The sequence below is a fragment of the Lontra canadensis genome, unplaced genomic scaffold (assembly GCF_010015895.1).
Source record: "Lontra canadensis isolate GAN:19392208 unplaced genomic scaffold, GSC_riverotter_1.0 scaffold54, whole genome shotgun sequence".
Lineage (NCBI taxonomy): Eukaryota > Metazoa > Chordata > Mammalia > Carnivora > Mustelidae > Lontra > Lontra canadensis.
In genome coordinates, this window is record NW_022631048.1 from 11,848,540 (window position 1) to 11,871,794 (window position 23,255).

General features: G+C 54.9%; 1 protein-coding gene across 1 annotated transcript in view; it reads left to right on the plus strand.

Annotated features, from left to right (window-relative positions):
* PKD1L1 (polycystin 1 like 1, transient receptor potential channel interacting) overlaps positions 1–23,255 on the plus strand; it is a 166,311-nt gene that overhangs the window by 112,851 nt on the left and 30,205 nt on the right. The window contains exons 54-59 of the mRNA XM_032874935.1: positions 3,201–3,299; positions 3,432–3,645; positions 4,709–4,819; positions 12,847–12,917; positions 14,100–14,200; positions 16,525–16,701. Coding sequence (XP_032730826.1) covers positions 3,201–3,299; positions 3,432–3,645; positions 4,709–4,819; positions 12,847–12,917; positions 14,100–14,200; positions 16,525–16,701 — 773 coding nt within the window. The remainder of the gene's footprint in view (positions 1–3,200; positions 3,300–3,431; positions 3,646–4,708; positions 4,820–12,846; positions 12,918–14,099; positions 14,201–16,524; positions 16,702–23,255) is intronic.

Sequence of the window (23,255 nt, forward strand, 5' to 3'; positions counted from 1 at the left end):
TGCCAATCAGTCTGGCCGGAAGGTACCAGCCTCCTCTTCCTCATCCTCCACACACCCCTACCTTTTCGGGTCCCTCCAACAGCACAGTCACTAACATCTGTTGTGTTAGGCTCCATGGGGCATGGCATCTTCCCTTCTCCATCTCATTAGGCCAGTCCAACCTGGGAAATGGGAAGGGCTGCGTGTTTATGGGCAGGGAAACTGAGGCAGAAGCACATAAAGACACACCTGGGAGGACACCAGATTTTCACCAATGGATGATGCTGTCTGTGCCTTGACTCTTTCTTCTTGTTTGAATCTTGGCTAAACCATCTCTCAATGTTGACTGTTGACATAACGCCTGCATATAATTTAGTCATGTCGGAGGGCCCACATCAGGACAGGCTTCCCTCCACTGGCTTAATCCAAGTTCCAGAGGGAGACAGTTCAGAAGAGGCATGTTTTCCCAGAATCCTCTGTGAACCTGAACATGTGAGTGTTTCTAAGGGAGCCTTCAATGAGCATGGACGGCAGGGGCTCCTACCTGTCTTTCTGCACACACAGCATGTTTTGCTGAGTGAAGGCAGATCCATAGCAGAGTCATCATCCAGGAGGGGTTGGTAGAAGTGGATTCACTGTAGAATGGAGAGTCTTTCCCTTTCTGCCTAGTGGGTCTGAGGGAGAACCCTTGACCCATCAGGTCTTCTGGTAATGATTTGCTGAACAAACAAAAATGGCTCTGGGTTTTTCCAGGAAAAACAGAACCAATAGGATATAGATATAGGTATAGATATGGAGACAGAGATAGAGATAGAGATAGAGATAGAGATAGAGATAGAGATAGAGATAGAGATAGAGTGGGGGTACAGATATTCATTTGGGGGAATATAATTGTGGAAGTAAAGACTGGGAAGTCTAAAATCTGCAGGGCAGGCCAGCAAGCCAGAGACCCAGGGAGAGTCAGGGGGTGCAGTTTAGGTGGGAAGATGTCTGGAAGCAGAATTCCCTTGTGCTCAAGGAAAGTCAATCTTTTTCTCTTAAGTCCTTCAACTGACTGGATGAGGCCCACCCACACTGTGGAGTGCAATCTGTTTTACTCCAAAGCCCACTGATGTAAATGCTAATATTATCACAGAAAGTACCTTCAGAGCAACTTTTAGAATGATGTTTGACAAAATATCGGGTACCAGGGCCCATGAAATTAACAATCACACTCTCCCATAGGACACAAACGGGTCTGGCAGTGACATCAAGGGTCAGGCTCTAAGCGATTCAGGGCTTTGGGGTCCTTCAAGGGCAACCCTGTTCTTGAAGCTCCTCATTTGTGGTGCTTTCTTTGAGGCAGTTTGTGGACATTCTGCAGAGGAGGCTGGAAAGGGGTGCTGGCAGTGTGGGCCTCACAGGGCTTGTCCGGTTCCCGAGGATGGGCAGCCCAGCTTCCCATGAGTACCACGGAGGCTGTGAGTATCCCACCCACCTGCAGATTGTCCTCCTGCCCCAGGCTGACTGTCCACCCCTGCTTCCTCCCAACAGAAATCCCAGAACCCGAACATCTGGGCGATGCCAGGCTCTGGAGTCAGGTTCAGGATCCCCTGGAGCCCTCTGGGTATTAGCCCGAGCCACCAGGGATCCCCTGGAGCCCTCTGGGGTTAGCCCGAGCCATCCATGATCAGCCCCAGACCGTCCCTGCAGATGCCGACTCGTCTCTTCCCCTGCACATTTGCGCTTTGTACCAGGCACTAGGCTCCCCTTCGCTTCTTCAGGGAAGTCATTTGAAGTCATCGTGGGGTAGACCTGGGACCTGAGTCCTGTGCCTTCCACAGGCAAATGCGTCCTTTGCGTCTGTCACAAGGTCAAAGGAAGAGTAGAAAGGGAGGGCTTGGGGGGCATTTTCTTCCATCGGCAGAGCCTTGCTTGTGTCAACGTTTCAGATTACATGTGATCCAAGCTGACTTGAAGGAATCCTGTTGACGTCATCTCTGGATGCTTTGAAGAGCATTCTGTCACAGGACCGGGGTGGGCCGTACTGGAGGGGGGTCCAGGGGCTTTTAAACCATTGGGCTCTGCTGGCCTCCTACACTGGACTTGACCAGCTGCCCCGGGGACCAAGGCGGTTTGGATGCTCGAAGCTCTTTGTGTGGGGTGGGCGGCGGGTAAGTCATCTCACACAACCCTGACCGCACCTACCTCCGGGCTGTTCCACCTGCCCTGGGTCTCCCCTCCTTTCCCCTCTCCTGAGCCCTGAGCAGCGGCAGGTCACACCCCAAAGAGAAAACCCCATGCTGCGCCATTAGGAGCACAGCCTTCTCCAACCCCCGTGCTCTGGGTGGACACACCTTGTCTTGTAGGGATCAGAGTATCACCTCCCCCTGGGGTGCAGAGTCCCTGAGACCCAGACGGAGAAGCCCGAGTGGCCTCTGTGTGGCTGGCCCGTGGGACCAACAGAAAAGCACCCACAGGGGCCTGAAGGGCAAGAGAGTCTCACCCCTGGGAGGGTCCGGCCATGCCAGGGCTTTCCCGCCCCCTCCGCCATGGATGGTGCAGACAAGGCCACCTGTGTCCGTCCAGGATTCACCAGCCAAAGCCAAGTTCATGGGTTTCACACACATGAGGAGTCACATGGTGGCTTCGAGTCAGGGGGCTCTCCTGTCTCGGGGGCACAAGGTGACCACAGAGATGACCTACGTGAAGCCAAGAGGACAATGTCCCATTTGGGAAAATGCCAAGCAGGCCCCTGAGCCAGCTCACTGGCAGTGTTCAGCCTTTGCCAGACCAATCTCCTGCACTGAACGCGTCCCACCACAGCAGCAGCGGGGAGGTGCGGGCCGGAGGCAAAACTTCGTGGAAACCCTTAATCCATCCCTTGTCCAAATTCTGGGGTAAAGATCCTTCTAGCTTTGCAACTCGGGGTCAAGTTCCCGAAGCCCTGAGTGAGAGAGGCGGTGGGGGAGCAGCGCCCCCTCCCTCCCCAGAACCAGCGTGCACGAGAGAGGCCAAGGGCAGCGGGGGCGGGGGTGCAGGCAGGGGGCGCACAGAGACAGGACATAGGAGTGAGGCCTGGCCAAGGAGGAGGGGCGCAGCCTCGAGCCCCAAGGAGAAGTCGAAGGTGCCCAGGAGATGTGATGGTTTCCCCCATCCTGCCCAAACCACCATGACGCAAGAGAACGTCTGCTCTAAGTTCGGGTCAACACAGCATGTGCCCTCTGCCTGTCCATCCCCAGAGGTCCCCCCAAGCCCCAGCATGATGATCTGCAGACGGAGACCCTCTCCGTGGCCAGGCTAGCCCAGGGCCCTCGGAGAACACGGGGGACGAAGCTGCGGTGGGTGGACGGGAGCAGGGAAGCTCCTGCCGCCGCGAGAAGCGGAGATCAGTGGGGTCACCCTTTACCTGCTCTCGGTTCCTCTTGCCTTCGGGGGCGGGGGGCCCATAAACTCTGTCTGTGCCTCAACAGCTCATCCGGGACCCGGCGGGCTGCCTCTCGCTCGGCCCTACCCCACGCCAGGCCTCACCACGCCCCTCTCCGACCACTCATCACCCCGGTCGGGGCTGAGCGCCTCCCGTGCGCCAGGCCTGGGACAGGACGGCGCCATGAGCAGGACCCAGGGCTGTGCACGGTCACTCAGGCCGCAGACACGCTGTCTTCACGAATCCCAGCGAGCTGGGTGGTAGCGAGGGGAGTGTGGGGAGGGCTGAGCACCTTTCCCCAGACACACGGAGATACACACCGGGGTTCTCAGGTGGGGCCCATGCGGTCTCGCGTGTAAGAGAGATCAAGTTCAGCCGTTACAGCAGCAGAATGTCGCCCTGCCTGCCAGACACGCCTGCTGGTGAGGCCCAGGGTCACGGTGCAGGGGCGGCTTGGAGCCCCGGGGCCCTGACCTCCCGAGGGAGGCCGGGAGGCTCCGGCAAGGTGACAGGCAGAGAGGCCAGGACCCTGCCTAACGGGGGGTCGGCCGCCAGCTCTCCGAAGCCCCGTCTTGGCCACCATGACCATTGAGTGGGGAGAGGAGACAGTGAGAGCTCTCGGTCCAGATGGGGGGCCGGCTCGTGGGGGACGCCCAGGACAGAGGCCGCACACCGAGCCCCACGCCAGCCCCAGCGCTCCGTGTGGATATCGAGGCTGGGCTGGGCGGCCGCACTCTTCGTCTCCCCATAAACGCAGCGCGGGGCGGGAGAAAAGAATTCCTGATTGCTTGGACCCGTATTTAAGTATTTTGATTTATTAACACTGAGTACCCAGAGCCGTCCCCTGAACGTGACAGCCCTCTGTCCCCAGCGAGTCTGGGAGTCTGGCTGGCCTCCTGCCGCCGTCCGCACGATCCTTTTCATTCCTGTCACGTGATTATCCACCGTGGCCGGGCTGGGGGGAGCAGGGCGGGCATGCAAAGTTCACCGCGAGTTCAAGGGCTGCCCACGAGGCCTGGGGAGCGGCCTTGAGAGTTGGAGAACAGCCTACGGGCTGGAGGAGGGGGGCCCTGAGGGTCTGAGGGTCTCCAGGGGCCTCGGCCCGATGGGCAGAAGTTGGGGACTGAGGGGGGCACTGACAGAGGGCGGGCTGGCTCTGCTTCTGCACCTCCTTCTCTCCTCTACACCTTTCTCCGCTGCTCCTGCTGCCCCCCTGTTCCCTCCTCCCTCCCCTCCCCTCCCCCCTCCCTCCGCCTCTGCTCCCCCTCCTTTTTCTCCTTCTCATGCTCCCCCCCGCCTCCTCCTCCTCCGGGGCTGGTCCAGGTCCACGTGGAGAGCAGGTGCCCCACGAGGCCCCCTCGTCACACGTCCCGGTGCTTGCGTCTCACCCAGGCGAGCTCTGCCCCCTTGTCTCAGACACGGGAAGCCCAGAAGGTATGTTCCGGCTCCAGCAGGGGTAACCTGTGGGACATTAATCCCTGTGGCGTCAGAGGCTCTGAGCCCCAGGTTGCGACAGTCAGACTGAGACACAGAGGGCGGGTCCTCGCCTGGCCGTATAGATGACGCGGCGATCCAAGATGTCAACAGTTTCTCAGGCAAATACACCATCAAACACCTGGGGGGCTCAGTCGGTGAAGCGTCTGTCTTCGGCTCAGGTCATGATCCCAGGGTCCTGGGATCAAGTCCAGCATCGGGATCCCTGCTCAGGGGGGAGCCTGCTTCCCCCTCTTCCTCTGCCCCTCCCCCTGCTTGTGCTCTCTCTCTCTTTCTCTCAAATAAACAAATAAAATCTTAAAAAAAAAACCAAACAACCATAAAACGCTTCAGACATGCACAAGGACCTGGAACCTGCCCCACGCAGCCCCTTCGTGCCTCGAGATGGCTACCGTGGGGCTTAGGCAAAGTCGTGCTTGGTGACCTGGGGCTCCTGGGACAGTGGTCATGTGCCCATTGGGCTCAGGCCATGTGGCAGTCCCCTAACGTGAATGCAGAGGACAAGTGACTCGGTAGCAAGGGGGCTTCCAGGAACCAACGCGTGGCACTGCGTCTGCTCTCTCCATCCCGACAAGCATTTGCAGGACTGGGAGGAAACCAGGTAAGTGGCCTCCCCCACACCAACCCCTGTGCCCCCAGAGCTGTCATGCTTCAGCGCCCAGTGGACACGGCCCCAAACGCTGAGAAAGAGCCTCTGCTCTTGGGCTCTCGTGTGGGGATCATCTGCTCTCCGCTCCACGCGGGGCTGGGGAGCTCTCCTTGCCACCGCTCTGCACGTCCGCCTTTGTCGCCCATTTCACAGCTGGGAAAACTAAGACTCGCAAGCCCGCCCCGTGTCATGGAGCCCACAGCGGTGGCACAGAAGCTACATCTGTCCCCCCCGTTTCACCATCTCCCACACTCTGGGAGTCTCCCTCCTGTTTCGGTAGAATCAACAGGTGTTCTGTTTGGTTCGTCTGGGAGACTCGGGCCCTCCAGCCCTGGCATGAGGCACCTGGAAGGAGAGCCCACGCCGGGTAGCCAGGGAGGGGAAGGGAGCCGTGCCTGGCTCCAAGCTGGACGAGTACCCCTGCCCACAGGGCCGCCCTGCCCGCTGTTCCCGGCGTGCACCTGTCTTCCCAGAAGATGGGCCAATCTGCAGCATTTCTTCGGAAACAGAAACTCACATCATGGGGGCTTTTCGGGCTGGTGTAAGGCTCCCGACTTCTGAGGAAGGAGCGTGAGCATCCAGAGCTGACGGGCTGATGCACGTGTCCACCGCTCACGCCTCACACTGTCCTAGAAGTCGTGGCGGACGCGGACCATGAGATCAGAGGAAGCCAGACATTGAAGGCAGGGAACCAAACATTGGCTTCCTGTGCAGAGAATGTGGCGGTCCCCAGCAAACATGTCAGAGAACCAGGTAAAGGTTAATGGACCAAAAGCTTTTCCAGTTTTCAACCATCATCAGCAAGAGAACGTCATTTTTTTTTTTTTTATAAAGTGTTCTGTTCATGGGATGCCTGGCTGGCTGCCTCGGTACAGCACACGACTCCGGATCTCAGGGTCGTGAGTTCGAGCCCCACCACACTGGGTGTGGAGACTGAAAAATAAAAGGGGTGTCTGGTGGTTCCGTTGGTTAAGCACCTAACTCTTTTTTTTTTTTTAAGATTTTATTTATTTATTTGACAGAGAGAGACATAGTGAGAGAGAAAACACAAGCAGGCGGAGTGGGAGAGGGGGAAGCAGGCTTCCCGCTGAGCAGGGAGCCCGATGCGGGGCTGGATCCCAGGACCCTGGGATCACAACCTGAGCCAAAGTCAGACGCCCAATGACTAAGCCACCCAGGTGCCCCAAGCGCCTGACTCTTGATTTCAGCTCAGGTCATGATCTCAGGGTCCTGGGGTCCAGCCCCGCGTCAGGCTCCCTGCTCAGCGGGGAGTCAGCTTGAGACTCTCTCCCTCTGCCCCTCCCCCCATTCCCACTCTCTCTCAAATCAAAAATAGATCTTTTAAAACGTCTTTTAAAAATAAAATCTTAAAAAAACATATTCATTGATAAGAAGCAACATATAAAACACTCTAGATTAAAGTAAGGTCTGCAGGACATCAGGAAGGAGAATGAGGAAGCGAAGACGGTGATACCGTAACATGGGCTTTTAAAGACTCAGCCCTGCCAAAGAGGCCGGACAACAGCGGTCCCAGCGTTGGGACCAGCTCCGTTCTTGACCGCGGGTCCGCGGGACCACAGTGGGCGCAGAACGATCGACGGTGGCCACGGTTCAGGACAATTTCATTTACTGAAAATGTCTGAGGGACCTCGTTGGCCAACCTCGGCTGCGAAAGCGTCTCTTTCTTCCTCTAGCACAAAATAACCACCATGCGCATTCTACGACTTCTAAACCCTTCCCTCTCTGGAGATACTCCCTGCAGAGAAATTCTTGGAATTTAGATCCATGGGCCAAGGAGGACAGGATGCATTCCAGGTTTGGGCCGCACCTCACCACGCTGCACCTGACCAGTTATCCATGTGGGTGACTGTCCCACCCTAAATGTCACCAGCATTAGAGAAATCTTAACAAATTTAAGTTACTCCGTCTGCAATAGATTTTCTGCCATAACTATAGAGGGGTAGAAGGGAAACCCTTTTTTTTCTTTTTTGTATTTTTCGGAATTATCAGGGTTCTCCACCAAAACGGAAGTGGAAACCCTTTAAAGAGAAAGGGTGCTTTGGCGATCCTCGGCTGTGCACATCATCTATTTTGGGGCCCTCCATCTCAAACATCTGAGGTCTCGTGCTATTTAAAGATGATCTTTTTATGTTTACTTTAAAGGATCTACTTTGAAGATGTTAATTTAGCCAAGATGGGGCAGCGTTGTGGTTTCACGGCTCTGAGGTTTATGAACATAATTGAAGTCAGGCCTCGCGTGGAGGCTCCTGGATGCTTCCAGGGTGCTGGGTGGGACTTGGGGTCCACAGCCTGCCCCTCCTGGCCACCCTTGACCCTGTGCTACCGCCACCGAGGCCCTGCTCCCGCGGGGGGAGCGGGGGGACCGCCTATGGGGCTCGCCCGCCATCGTGAGGCCGTTCACAGCTGCCTGCGTTTCATAAGGTGCATTTTGATTGTCTTGAACTTACTGTGAAATGTAATTACTTGCATTTTATATGGAGGCAAATCCGGGGGGATGAAGGACAGCGTCGGTGTTTGGCTCGTCTGTGTCGAGGGAGCGGCCCCTGGAAAGGCACCATTGCCCCAGATGAAGTCAGGAAGTGACTCAGAGTGGGCGTCTGGCTATCTACATGGCTCATGTTTTCCTGAAACAAAAGCGAGCAGGGGCTAGAGCTCGGCGCTTGTGCAGTAAACCTCCCCTGTGGGACGCCCCTGGGGAGATGGACACCCCGACCACTGAGGGCCGCCATCAGCAGGCCAAGTGCACGCCCCCTGCCCCCCTTCCCAGAGCCTCTGCCTCAAGCCCTGAACCGCCAACCCCAACGGGGCATGCTAACACTTCACAAGGCCCAGGAGGGAGGCTCTGTTCCTGACCGGTCCCCTTGCCCTGAGGAAACTGAGGCACAGGGCCCAGTTCGCACTGCCAGGGGTGCCAGGCAGTGAATTGGGCCGTAGCCCTGTGTGCCCCCACCGACCTGCACCACAGCCTTCTCCTGACTCCCACCCTTCCCCTAGCTTCCAACCGCCTGATCCTGGTCTCCTTGGAGCCCGAAAGGCGCACCATCCAGTCGTCTCTGAATTAGGCTTGGAGAAGGTGAAGACGTCCCCTCCTCGGGAAGGGCCCGCACCGTCCACGGGTCCGCGGTTGCGTGTGGCCTTGTGCCACGCGCTCAGGGACACTTTGGGCTCAGGCGTCCGTGGGCATGGTGATCCCTCCTGCTGCCCCCAGCTTCCCCACCCCACAGGCCCCCACCACCCCTCAGGAACCCACGTCAGGGTCCCCGGGCAGCCCTCCCCAGTCCTGCGCCTCTTTCCAGAACACCCTCTGCTCACCTCTCCTGCCTTGGGCCCCAGCAGGCCCCGTGCCAGGCACAGCTGGGCTCGAAAGCCCTCTTGGCACTCGAGCAACCACCCGGCTCGGATTTCAGGGAGCAATTGGCCCCCAACCCCCACTCTCCCACGGCTTGGATGGAGTCCCAGCATTTTGTCCCCAACACAACGCATGACAGCTCAGATGCAGACCCTGGCTGGGGCCTTTGGATCAGCCTCGAGAGCCACACAGTGGGTGTCCGCCCTGATGCACGGAAACGGCCCTGCAGAGACTTTGAAACACTGCCACGCCTGCCCCAGTTTCTGGCCTAGCCATTGTGGCGTGGGGCCCCCTACACTCCGGCCTCCAGCCACCCCTGTCCCAGGCCGTCGGGCCAGACTCCAGTCCCCCACACCCCGTCAGCACCCAGGCCCAGCCAGGCGGCAGACCCGGGTCCTGAACCAGGGTTCAGCCCCCACCCAGGCTTGCAGCCCTGTCCCCTTCACAGAGGACACACATCCCTCAGAGAAAGCCCAAGAGACCTTTCAGCTCGGCCAACACACAGAGCCTCCAAGTCCGGCCGAGCGTGGAGTGGGGCAGAAAGCAAGAACATGTGACTGGGGTCCCGGGGTGCGTGCCCTGTGAGGGGGAACCACTGTGTCCATAGGGACCTGCGGCCTGGCCTCTCGTCTCTGTGGGCCCGGCACAAATTAGGACAGACACCCCCGGGCCGCTGGGCCCCGAATCCCGCCTGCGTCAGCAGCCTGAGTCCCGCTCCGCTTCCCCGAGCCCCCCTCTGCCGGAGGCTGCTCCCCTTGCCCAGCCCGGCTCTCCCGGAGCCCCCAGGCCACCTCTCTCACCCCGTGGCTTTCACGGGGCACTGCTGAGTGTCTTTTGCCTGGTCACCCCGGAGGCCTCGTGTGCCTCGCACGGCTCCCCTCCTCCAACAGCCATTGGAGGCTACTTGGGCTTTCCTTCTCTGTGCTCCCGGGGCCCGGGGCCAGGGTCCGTCTGCAGCCGTGGTCAGCGGCTAGCGGGACTGGGGAAAGGTTCCGGGGGTTGGGGCGGTCGGTGGTCACAACAGTGGACGTGCAGTATTGTCTCCGTGGTCTCTCCTGGGGCCGGACCCAGGGAACCGGGGGCCGAGGCTGGGGCTGCTTCTCCGCGTCCTGGCCAGGTAGGAACAGAGGCGGGAGCGTGGTCCCCAGGAAACAGGACTGAACCAGGAAGGGGACAGCCAGGAAAGCAGCTCCTGTCCTGGAGTGCCCCACCCGGGTCTCGGCTATGACTCCTGACTCCTCAGCTAGAGATGACATCGTAAGTCGCGGGGCCCAGTAATGTCCGTGACGCATGAAGAAATCGAATTCTACACAGATAAAAAATGCATACGCACCTAGGAAATGTTATTTGGGGGAAGGTGCCTTCTCTCCGTGTCCCGTAGCCTCCTTCATTAACCCTATAATGACGTCACTGTCACAGCTGCACATTTCCTGCCCCAGGAGGTCGGGATCCCCGAGCCCTGCCTGGCTGCCCTCTCTCCCCTCGCACAGGCCTGGGAAGGAATGTTCAAACCACCTCCCGGCTTCCTGCCGGCAGCCAGCAACGCTTAGAGGAAAATCGTGAGCTCGGAGCCTGTTTTATTTGAAAGCCCTGACGCCAGATTGCTGCTAACCTTGAGGGGACCGAGCTGGCGCTGGCACGCCTGGGGATGGCCTCATTTCCCCCTGGGGGCCTCTCACTGGCCTGCACACGGCTTTTCCAAGGCCTTTTCCTCCCCCCTCTTCGACTTCTCATTCACGGCTGCTCCCCACCCACCCCTGCTTCTGCTCTGTGCCCTTCTTACTCCTACAGTAATTTATTTTTGGCCTTTTAGATCTACGCCCTTTTTTTCCCATAAGATTGAAAAAAACAAAACAAACAAACAAACAAACAAAAACAACCTCTCCTTAAGGGCTAACCTGCAGTCGCACTGATGTCCCACAGCCGGAGTCCCTTTCCAGTAATGGGCAGGTGAGCCCGTGGGGGGGGGGGCCTCACTCCTGCTCTGTGTCCAGCACGGAAAGGTCTGTGCTGAGCACCCAGAGCTCACGTCAGAGCCCGCCCATCGTGAATGGAATAATTCATACGTGGAGGGTAGGACGCTTGATCTCAGCTCCGGTCTTGATCTCAGGGTCTTGAGCTCGAGGTTCACATTGGGCTTCATGCTGGGTCTGGTGGAGCCCTACTTACTAAATAAAATAAATAAATAAAACAAAATCTTTTATTTTTTAAAAAAAATTTTGTAAAGATTTCATTTATTCATTTGACACAGAGAGATACAGAGAGTGCAAGCAGCAGAAGGGGTAGAGGCAGAGGGAGAAGCCGGCTTCCTGCTGAGCAGGGAGGACAAGGTGGGACTCAATCCCAGGACCTGAGATCACGCCCTGAGCCAAAAACAGATATTTCACCGACTGAGCCACTCAGGCGCCGCAAAATCTTTAAGAAATTAAAAAAAAAAACAAAAATTTAATATGTCCTAGCCATTTGACTTGTGATGGAGGTAATTTCCACTCTTCTGGATTTTTCCAGGAGAAAAAGAGGATCTCCCTGAAGATGGAAACCCTGGGGTCTGCGGCTGGAGGTCTCCCACAGGTGGGTGGTCCCGCTGTTCCCATCTGCAGGGAGCCCCTGATTGCATCGATCCCAGGCCCCACGCCGCCTTGAGCCCCTGGCCCAGACCCTGCCCCTGCGATGCCCTTCAGCCTGTGGCTCACGGCAAGCCGTGACCAGCCCAAGACAAGGAGGGGTCCCTGCCCGGTGGGGGCGGAGGGGTCACACTCTACAGTCAGAAGCCCTGCCATCAGCCGCTGACAAGCAAGGAGCAGCCTGCCCTTGCTGCTGCGGTTTCTGAAACCACCAGGTACGGATAGCGACCTCACGATGTGAAGATTGTATACATACATAAACATATTTTATGGGAGAGTAGAGACATAGGATACATGGTTCAGACAGCTCTGTGCCTAGAAAAATTCAATAAAAGGTAGGTGCTACTTAATCGAGACTTTATAAAGACAATAAAAAAGTCCTTTGAAAAGGACAGGCTGACGTTGCCCGAGGAGCCGTGAACTCACGGCTGCGTCTTTATGAAGCTCTGATTCAGCCACCGCACTTCTGGGGTGGTCCCCGACGCTCCACCCTCCCGGAGAGGCGATGAAGCCCTCACCAGGTCCGAGAGTGGAGACACTTTTCTCCTGATGCTTACTTGTCCTGAGCCTGCCCTTCCTCTGCGAACCACATCTGTTTGGCTGAAAGCGATGCTTTCCTCTCTGGTGGCTCCTGGTGGTGACCGTGCAAACTTGACTTTCACGGGACGGCACCCAATGCTCAGCCATCCCCATGTTGTCACTCAGTGGACTTCTCCAGCTCTGGCCATCACTGCTCCTAAGGCGACGCACGCAGAGCCAAGCGGTGCTTACCATGCACACCCAAGGGACACTGTGCCCACCTGTCGATGGCCATCTGTCCCCGGATGCCCCTTCCTCTGGATACACGAGGCAGCGGGAGGGTGCATGGAGACCCCAGTCTGGACAGGAAGAAGATGGTGTCCTGGTTACATGCTGTCTGAAAGCAAGACCTCCCTCATCTAGAGGACATCCCGCAAGCGTCCCTGACCCTTGCAGTCTGGCTGGGGGCTCTGTTTTGTGTCATCAGCACACCAGGTCCCGAATGGAACAAACAGACATGAGTGACTCACCGTTAGCCATCGTAACAGGGAAAGAGATGCAAGTCACATCCCCCGACCCTTCCAACTTCTACCTGGAAGTGACTGCCATCATTTCTACCCACGTTAGGATGGACACGGCCACACCGGCCTCCGGGCGCATGGGGACAGCGCTGCCATCCTGGAGCCCAAGAGCGGGAATGCACATAAACACATACCCTCTTTGGGCCAGATCCCTGTCAGAATGATTCAACCCTGACTCCACATCTAGTCTGTGGAAGCCCACGCCTTCACCCCTCTGTCCACAGAATGTGGCATTGGCCTACGACAGCCCAATTTCCAGCAATCCACCCAAACTCTCAGCTTCAGATGTTTCCAGGTGAGTCAGGTAGGAGACTCTCCAGAGACACCCTCCTGGACCGCCCCTCACTCAGCAGGCAGGTTGGGAGGGCAGGGAAGTACTTCTTGCTTCCCCAGGGAGGGACACCAATGCTGAGCACCCTGATTCGCCCCCAGATCATTTCCACTGCCTTCCTCATGTCTCCTGGAAGAAGGGGATGGGATAAGCATAAAACCAGTGTTTAATCCACTGTGTCCAGCCTGTGGGGGTCTGTATATGGAAACCAAGATAGCGGGGAGAGTCTCATGTAAGTCCTTTTCCATTCACAGACCCAAGGGATCGCAGTCCATGACTCCTGTCTTCCAGAGGTTTCTAGAACACTTGGATACATTGGAATCTTTGAATGCTGTCATCACTTCCCTTACCGTAAGCAAAATCCGGGTCAACATCCTTGTTCTCTTCCCTGAGTAACACACAAACGTGTATGCACATGCTCTCGCACGCTCACACGCATAAATAAAATCCCTCCCCCAGCGGCCCACTGACCCACGGCCAGAATTTTGAAGCCATCTCTCTTCTGGGCATTGGGAAGCTGGATTCTGGCACAAAGTCATCCTGCCCAGAAAGTCTGAACAAGGTAGAAATAATGGAACCAGAGCAGGTCCGGGAGACGGTTGATCGGAAGGGATATTTGATCTTTCTCACGTTAAGTGAAAATTGCGCGGTTGTAAACACACGTGGGTACAGACAGGAGCTGGTCTCCCGGAGACAAAAGCCTTTCTGCTGAGTGCGGGTGGACCCTGGAGGCTGTTGGAGAGCAGGCGGACAGCTCGAGAATGCCGTCAGGGGCCACGGAAAAGAATCCATTTCACAGAAGCAACGGGGTTTGGGGCCTCTGATAGCAGACCCATGCGGTTGATGATTCTGGGGGAACGTATCTGGTTCCAAGTTTTCAGGCATGGAAAGCCAAAGGAGACCCAGGTTACACAGATTTAAAATTTGGACAACACAACACAGATGCTTCCAATTGTGGAGACTAAGTGTTTCCCGGAATGGAGCTCACACAGGGATTTATTGCCCCTTGTAGTCGGCAGTACACTCCGCCACGGTTTTACAAGAAACCTCGGGACAAAGCTCCATATGGGCAGAGAATGTGCCCGTGAACTCAAGTCTGGGACTGTCTTTAGCGGCAGACCCAGCATTGTGTGTTCTGACCCCCAGGGACAAGGCTCAGAGCCTGGAGATGGGGGCGAGTCCCCGGCCCATTTGCCGGGGGCCCCCAGATTCAGCATCAGAGGCCAGCTCCCACTCAGACGCGAGAAGTCCGTGTCTGTTCAGGCACTTTTTTTGATCATCGTGGCAAGTCTGGGCTTTTCTCAAATCAGATGGAGCACCTCTGGGTCATTTTCATTAGACTTGGGTTTGAAGAGGCTGCCTGGTCGTTAATCAGGGTAAGAGGGGGAGAGAAACCAGCTACGTGGCTGTTCTCAAGATGAGGTCGGAGGCGGGGAGCAGAGAAGAGTGGACGGTTTCGAGGGGAATCTGGGAAATCAAACCCATAGAACGAAACCAGTGATACAGAGGATGGGTCGGTGACAGCACCTCAGGGAGGGTCCTTTGGGGCACGGTGCAAGGTCCCTCCAACCAGGCGGCCGTGAGGAGTCAAGAGGCCTCAGGACTTGGCTAGACGCAGACAGGGGGCGAATGTGACAAGTGGGTGATGATTGTGACCTTGGCAGTTGAGGTCATCATCGTGGCTGAGAGCAAAGAGGGAGACTAGCAGAGTCAGGGGCAGCAGAGTGGTGACCAGTGAAGCAGTTGGGGCTGGGGTCTGGGACACCAAGCAGATTCATGGCCTGAAGGGGGAGATGCATTCCAGACGGGTCCCGTGAGGACCGAACATGGTGGTGTGTCCTCTCCAAGGACAGACGGCCTGCCCCACGGCTTCCTGCTTTATCTGGTGGGACGGATCCGGTCTCTTGGCTTTCCACTGGGGCTGCCCCTTCCCCAGCCATGGCTTCTACACCCTGTGGCCAAACACCAGTTCTCTCAACCAGCCAACACATTATCCCGCCGTTTTTCCAAATGCTAATCCCATTGTGCGAGGAAGAGCAAATGTGGCAAGAAGCAGCGATGTTAACTCATCAGCTCTTTGGAACGGCTCCTTAAAAAGATGGACGACTTCACCTTTCAGTGATTGAAATCAGCAACTGAACACGGTGCGATGTGTAAATCTTCCAAATTTGAAAGGAGAGAGGAAATCATATTCTGAGACACAAAAACCAAGTATGGTTTTTCTACTTCCAAGCCTTCTGTAATAAAACACACCAAAAATATCTTAAGAAAAATGACTATGAAAGAACAATCCATCCACTAACCCTTAGCCTGCTGTTTTTCCAAATAAAGACCAGCACCATGGATTTTCTATAAGTCATAAATTATTTTGATATTTTTTAGTACTGCAATAACCACATGCATAATATGAGTAAAATATGATGAAAAAATTTATGTGTTGCTCTTGGAAAAAGTCAGATTCTCTACTTGTTTCAAATACAAACCAGTCTTTTTAATAAGATTCCAAAAAAGTCCTATTGAGCTGTTCAACCTGATCTAGCAAAGATAGAAGTAAATTATTATATCCTTTGTCTTCAAAATATTTCATGTTCTAATAGGTCTGTATCAAAGGGGATTAGATTCAAGCAAAGCCAGCTAATTTCAAGCATTTTAAGATGGTGCATGACTGGCGATGTCTAGCGTCTTCCATCTGGCCCGCAGGCCTGCAGAACCACTCAGGAAATCCGCACACCGGGGGTCTGCCATCCTGGCTCCTGAGAATGTGATCGGTGTTGTGATCCTGGAATGTTCACACATTTTAAAAATCAGCCTCTCTGTGTTCAATGTGAGGAAGGACGGAGGGGTTATTTAGTGCTGCGCATAAAAGGGAAAGTGGTTTTGAAGTTAGAGTAAGAGAGAGAGAGACGTTAATATCGTTGTCTTAAACAAAACCAGCATTTTGTTTTATTTTAAGATTGTATTTTTAAGTTGAACTCCCAGCCCCGAGATCAAGAATTGCACACTCCATAGACCAAGCCTGCTGGGCTCCCCTAACGCTTAAGATTTTAGTCAGGTTATACAATCCCCTTGATTATGGAGGTCTGGGACACTTGAATAAGAAGAACACCCTTACCTACATTTCAGCCGTCAGAGCACCGGGACGAGCAGACAAGTCCACAGCGGTCCTCAGTGATTATTGGAGGGGAGGGGGGGCAGTGGATGGGAGAGAACCTTTGCTCAGTGTCACCATGCACGGGAACCCCTCTGGCCGCCCCCATTCATTCTCACAACTCACTGCTGAACTCACTTCACAAGGGAAAAAATTGCTGTCCCTTCTAAGCTGCTTCAGTTCCCTAAAATAGCTACTTGTATAGCCAATAAGTGTAACTGGCAAATCAGGAATATATAAGAAATTCACAAATAGGACTATATGTAATTAAGTTACTAATGTAGAGCTAAACTGTAACTGTGTAACCTGTATGTAACACATGTATGTATGTGTGTAAAGTGTTACATAATTGGTTGCACTCACGGTAAATAGGGCTGCAGAGACCTTGAAGGTCCTCTTTCTGCCGACTGCTTTCCCCCACAGCCACCCTGCAAACCCCACTACACATCGCCCACATGCTGGGAATGTCTGCGCACACAACCATGAGGCGCTCTGAGAAACCGGCCGGGGGTCTGACAGCTCCGGAGCCAGGCACGAGGTGGAACGGCCAGAAGGTGGACTGTGCGGCCATCGGGAAACAGTCTGGCATCGCCCCCGTTGGCAATCTCAGGACACAGCCCTTCCCACCTGAGGCGCGCGAGGAGGGAGCAGGAACTCGTCCCACTGGAGAACTAGGTGCCCGGCAAACAGTGCAGCATTGCTGCCGGACGTCTGGCAGCAGGAAAACTGGGAAATAAAAGGGGACATATTCGTGCATGAACTACATTCAACAACGTTTATCTTCCAAGTGAAACTGAGCAAAAGACGTCAGAAACAAGGGTGTATCGGAGGTTTTATTCACATATGGCTCAGAAATAAGCCTGAGGGACCCATTTGGGGTACATGTTTAGGTAACAAAATACAAGAAACACCAAGGAAATGAGGCTCTCAGAGGCGGGAGGGGTCCACGGGCCAGCACAGCGGATGACCCAGGAGGACCGTGCCTGGACCGTGTCTGGGGGCTCCCGTGGCGTGGCTGGCGTGTGATAATCGCCCGCCACACGGCATGCCATCTGCTTCGTGCCCCGTAAGTGTGCTGTGTTGTGCAGTAAAGGGTGGGCACACACCAGCTCCTGTGTGCACACACGTGTACCTGTTTATGCGAATAGACCCGTTTAGTCACTTGTGGCCTGTGGATATAGGTTTTCTATGTTTAGTTTCCCCAGTTTTCTGCAGTGAACAATTAATACTACAGTGAACGGAAAAGTGTCTCTAAAAAATGAAGGCAAGCAAGCCCAGCTGGGGGGCTGGGGTGGGGGGAGACGCTCAGGCTGGGCTTTGGAGGGGAGGAGAGGTTTGGGCCAGCCAGCATCCCAGGGGGCATGAATGACTTTACCTGTGACCTCCCGCAACCCCTGGGCTAGCCTCCATGTGCAGTGAGCCCAGGACAGTGCCTGTGGTTGACAAGCAGGAGGGTCCCCTGGACACAGGGGGCCAAGGCCAGAGCCCCTCTGTTGGCTCACCAGACCCCGGAGTCCCCTCTCGTCTCCTCCTTCCTCTGACTGTGGAATCCCTTCAAGATGGTGCTTGAACCTTCACATGGTCTCCTTCCAGCCCTAATACCCTTTTCTGCCCCTGTGTTGAGCCGAGCAGTTCCTTTATATGTCCAGTAAGCCGTTCAGGCTGCGGTGGCTTTCCACCCTCCCGGCCACACAGGGGCCACGTGCACTCTCCCTCATTCACTGGGGAGACAGGACTGGAAGCCGCACGCAGCTCAGCCACTCTTTGGACTGCCCGGCCCAGAGCATGGTCCTTGGCAATGGCTTTGGCTCCACCGGGAGGGCTACAGCATGGTGGGGGGCAGGGGGATGGTCTAGTCTAGTGAGAAACCACATCATCAGAAAAAGGCTGCCTCCTGCAAACACCTGGAGCCTTTCCGGCCAGCCCATGACTCAGGTGAGGTCCCCAGTGAGGAGGTCAGCATATGGGATGCCAGACCCCAGCCGGCCTCCACCACGAACACACATTATCCCCAAGAGTGAAGCCAGAGCCCAAGATGCTGCCATTAGTGGAGTCTGGGTCTGGTTTGGTTTTCATTTGGAAGCCCATGAGTTCTCTAGTGGTCATTTTTCAAACCATTCCAGTAATGAGCTTAATACAATTGTCCCCAGTTAGCCGCAGACCTCGAGTGGCAGTCACTAGTAGAAACGGGCAGAACAGTGGTCTCTGAAATTCACATCCTTGTGAGTCAACCACCAAAAAAAAAATCCCAAATCAGTGTATCTTTTCAAGACTATCATTCCCTTCTATAAATTACGCATAAAATGCCGGGATCGTTGGATTCTTCTGGCAGAGTTTGTTTACTTTATCCGTGTATTATGTATTTTCAGAAATTGAATCTTTAATCAAAGTTTTTTTTTTCCTCTCCAGAAAGAGCAACGGGATAGGAAGACGGAAGTCAGATGTGTGGCAACTTGAGGTTATCAGGAGATCAGCTCTTGGGGCACCGGGGTGGCTTAGATGGATAAGCCTCTGCCTTCGGCTCAGGTCATGATCCCAGGGTCCCAGGGTCGAGCCCCACATCAGGCTCCCTGCTCAGCGGGGAGGCTGCTTCTCCATCTCCCTCTGCAGCTCTCCCTGCTTGTGCTCTCTCTCTCTCTCTCTCTCTTTGTCAAATAAATAAAATCTGAGAAAAAAAATAAAAATAAAAATAAAAAAGGAGGCAGGTCTTCCCAGCCTGAGCTGTAAGGTTCGATGCTGTTCCGATCAAACTCCCAGCGACTACGTTGTTGATTCTGACACAGTTCAAATGGAAAGGCAGAGCACCCAGATCACCAGCACAGCTGAAGAAGAGAAACAAAGCCTGGGGATGGGCGTCACTCACCTTGAACTCTAGAACCGCAGTAATCAATCAGCGTGGTACCGATGGGAGAATGGACAAGTAGGTCAGCGGAGCAGGATAGAGAGCCCAGAAGCACAGCCTCGTCAATAGGGTCAACTGAGGTTCGACAAAGGAGCACAGACGACACCACAGAACAACGGTGGCCCCTTGGCCAATGGGGCTGCAACGATTGGAAACAAATGAATCCAGACACAGACCTTACAGCCGTCACAAAAATCAGCTCAAAATGGGTCACTGACCTGACTTCGAAACAGGAAACTGTAGAATTCTTAGAGGAGAACATGGATGACGTCTAAACGACTTTGGATTTGGTGTGACTCTCTAGATACAACACCAAAGATAAGGCGCCATGACATAAAAAAACAATGAGTGGGACTGCATTAAAACTGAAAACTTCAGGCACCTGGGTGGCTCAGTGGGTTAAGCCTCTGCCTTCAGCTCTGGTCATGGTCTCAGGGTCCTGGGATTGAGCCCCACACTGGGCTCTCTGCTTAGCGGGGAGCCTGCTTCCCTCTCTCTCTCTCTGCCTGCCTCTCTGCCTGCTTGTGATCTCTGTCTGTCAAATAAATAAATAAAATCTTTAAAAACAAAAACAAAAAAATGAAAACTTGCATTGGGGGAAGGACGCTGTCAGGAGAATGAGAAGATGAGCCACAGACTGGGAGAAAATGTTTGCAACACACACTCCTGATGATTGACTGGTACCCACAATATACAAAGAACTCCTACAACTCAACAACAGGAAAACCCAATTAAAAATGGGCAAGAGATCTGAACACGCACTCACCAAAGAGGACACACAGAGGGCAGACAAGCTCATGAAAAGTCACTCCACACTCCATGTCGTCAGGGAGCTGCAAATGAAAACGACAAGACTCCACTGCCCCCTATTAAAACCACCCAAATCTGGAACCGATGACACCCAGAGCTGGCGAGGTTGCTGAGCGGCAGGAACGCTCACTTGCTGGTGGCAAGGACGACGGCTTGGCGGTTGCTTAGAAAATGAAGCTTACTCTTGCCGCACAATCCAGTAATCACGCTCCTAGGTGTTTACCCAAACGAGCTGAAAACTCCGTGTCCACACCAAGACCCGCGCATGGATGTTTGCGGCAGCTTTACTCCCAATCGCCAAAGCTTGCAAGCAACCACGATGTCCTTCGCTGGGTGAATGGATAGCAAACTGCGGCCCATCCAGACAAGGGACTCTTACCCACTACTGAAAGGAATGAGGTTTCATGCCATGAGAAGACGTGGAGGAACCTGGAGCGCGCGCTTCAGTGAGTGACGGAAGGCAAGCTGCAAAGGTTAACACTGAACGATTCCAACTCCGGCATTCTGGAAAAGGCACGACTGTGCACACAGTCACGAGATCGTTGGCTGTCAGGGCTCCGGGGAGAAGGAGGACGGGCAGGGGAAGCTCGGGACGCTCAGAGCGGCGGAAACTACTCTGTGTGATTTTATCATGGTGGCCGCAGGCTGTCCCACGTTTGTCTAGACCCAGAGAACGCACCACAGCAACGCAAGGTGTTCAAACAGCAGACGCTGGGGCACGGGGTAGGGGAGGCATAAGAAAATTCTCCGTTTTTCTTTATTATAATTATGCATATACATCGGAGGGATTCGCATCCCCTACCCCGCCTTTCCAGCCATGTCTTGTGGCACACGGTCAGTCCCGCTGTCGCCGCTGCGATGGGTGGGGCTGGGGTTACCTCGGAGCCCGCTCAGTGGGCCGGGGCACAGCTGGTGGAGCGGCCCGTGTGCCTCGCGTGCTGGGACGTCAGCACCGTGCGGAGGAGCGCGTGGCTCTCTCACTGCGCTGACCACCCCAGGCCTCGATTTCCTGCTCTGTAAACGGGGCTCCAGAAAGTTTTGAGGCAATAGCGGAAATCACTGTCCCTTAACTTTCACCTGAAAGTCACACGGTCCCCACCCGAGTTTTGTCTTATTTCTTTGCTAGGATTGTTTTGAATCGACAAAAGCAGCCTGGAGGGCATCTGTCCCTAATCTCATCTGCTGGTTTCAGTAACGCGGGGATCTGCTCCCCATGACCCAAACCACCACAGAGTGCAGAGCGGGGTTTGAATCTGGATTCTGTCCCTGATTCAGGGATTCTGCGGGCCTCAGTGCACCCACCTGTAACTCAGGAAGATGGAGCTTGTGGGCGGAGAAGGGGCACCCGGGTGTCCTGCTGTCCCCGGCATCCTCTCTAAGGAGCAGAGCGCCTCCCCGGGCATCTGGCTGCGTCCCTTTCTCTTCCCCACCCATCCTGCCCCCCCCACCACTCCCATTGGCCTCCGCGGGAGGTCCCATCAGCCGCACTGGGGCTTCTAAATTCCTGAGCTTACAGACTCAAGACTGGAGACCCGAGAAAAGCCATGACACCCCTTCAGAAAGAAGAGTCAGGTGAGCCATGCAAAAAGCAGACAACAAACGCAGTGGGGATTTGCCAGCCGTTCAGATCATACCAGAAAAGCCCTAGGCGGGTGTGGATCTCTCCGATCTGCCCTGAGCCCTCAATTTGCACTGAGGGTGGGTGGGTGGCCCGGGGCCCTCAGAGCAGGCTGGGGATTGGCCGTCCCTGGACTGGAGAGAAAGCCAGCCTCTAGAAGTTCCTCTGGGCTTCTCAGCGTCCCCTGCCTTGCGCACCCCACACTGCCTCGCACACAGATCAGAGGGCAATCCTGCAGAGACACCCCCCACCGGGGGGCGTCCTTCCCTGAGTACCCAGCCTGTGCTGGCTGACCGTAAACACAGAAGTCCAGAATAGATGGGGGCCGGCTCTGCACGTGCGCCCTGGGACACCCGAAGTCCACCCAAGTCTTCCGTGGATTTCCTGAGAGCCTGAGGTGCTCGGGGGGCAGGGAGAACCTCTGGAAGTTAACTCAGCTCTCCGAGCCTGTGTCGCCTTACGTGCTTCCGTGCATGGACGGCCTTGTCCCCTGGACGTTGATTTCTGCTTTCCACTGTCTTGGCACAACTCCCCCCACCCCTGCACACATACACACACAGACACACAGGCACATGAACGCATGCACACACACGCACACACTCACACACATGCACATATAGACCCCGACGTGCACGCTCTTGTGCACACACATATAAGGATACATGCACGCTCACACCCACCCATGGACTGTGTGTAAGCTCACTTGCACACGTATACACGTGTGTGCAGGCTTCCACGTGCAAACACACGCGTGCACACTCGTGCACACATTTATGCACACATACACACCCTGTTCTTTCAGACGGGAGGCACTGCAGCTCCCACATGGTCACACGGCCCCACTCAAGCCACAGCTGGGGGCTCTCAGCCACTGGGCCTCCTGTAGCCCCACACACAGCGCCCATGCTTGCTGGCCCCCTTGCCCAGCCCCGCACCCCTACCGCTCCCTACCCACCTCCTCCTGGATTGACCTGCACACCCCAAATTCTTCTCAATGCAGTGGGCAATCTGGCCTCTCTGGCCCCTCCTCCCAAACTTGTTCCAGAACCACCTTGTAAACACCAGATGTCTGCAAATTCTGGCTCAGACCCTATTACTCCCAGTGCTCATTAAGAACCCCAAAGAGCTTCTGTTTATGTGGGTTACATGTGTTAATATTTTCCATAGTAGAAATTAAAATGGAAAAACCCAAACACTTATCGAAAACATGATAATTACATGTTAACATCAATGACGGCTTTTTAAAAGAAAATAGCATACATTCCCAAGCCAAATGATTTAGGCAGCAGAAGAGTACGGTTTCCCTTTTATGCAGACCTGATGTCTGCCCTGGGAGTCGGCTGGATTCTGTCGGCTCTGGTTTCTGTCTCTTGAGATACTACTTTGGTGAAATGTATACAGAACATCTGGCCTCACGCAGATAAGTACTTAGAAAAGGAAGACTGCTTTTACAGTGTTTTTGGATCATTATGGATTTTTTTCTTTGAGAAGATACCAGAACCAGGCAGTCATGTCTTAAAGTTGAACTGCAGGGGTGCCTGGGGGCTCCGTCAGTGAAGCGTCTGCCTTCGGCTCAGGTCATGATCTCGGGGTCCTGGGATCGAGCCCTGGGAGATCAGGCTCCCTGCTCAGTGGGGAACCTGCTTCTCCCTCTCCCTCGGCCTGCTGCTCCCCTGCTTGTGTCAAATAAACAAATAAAATATTTAAAAGAAAAGGTGACTTGCTAGGTTGCATCAAAATCCTACCGACGAATGCGTCTTGTGTGTCCTGTAAAATCCACCGGCCGGACGGATCTCTTGCACTTTTAATCGATCTTTTCAACTG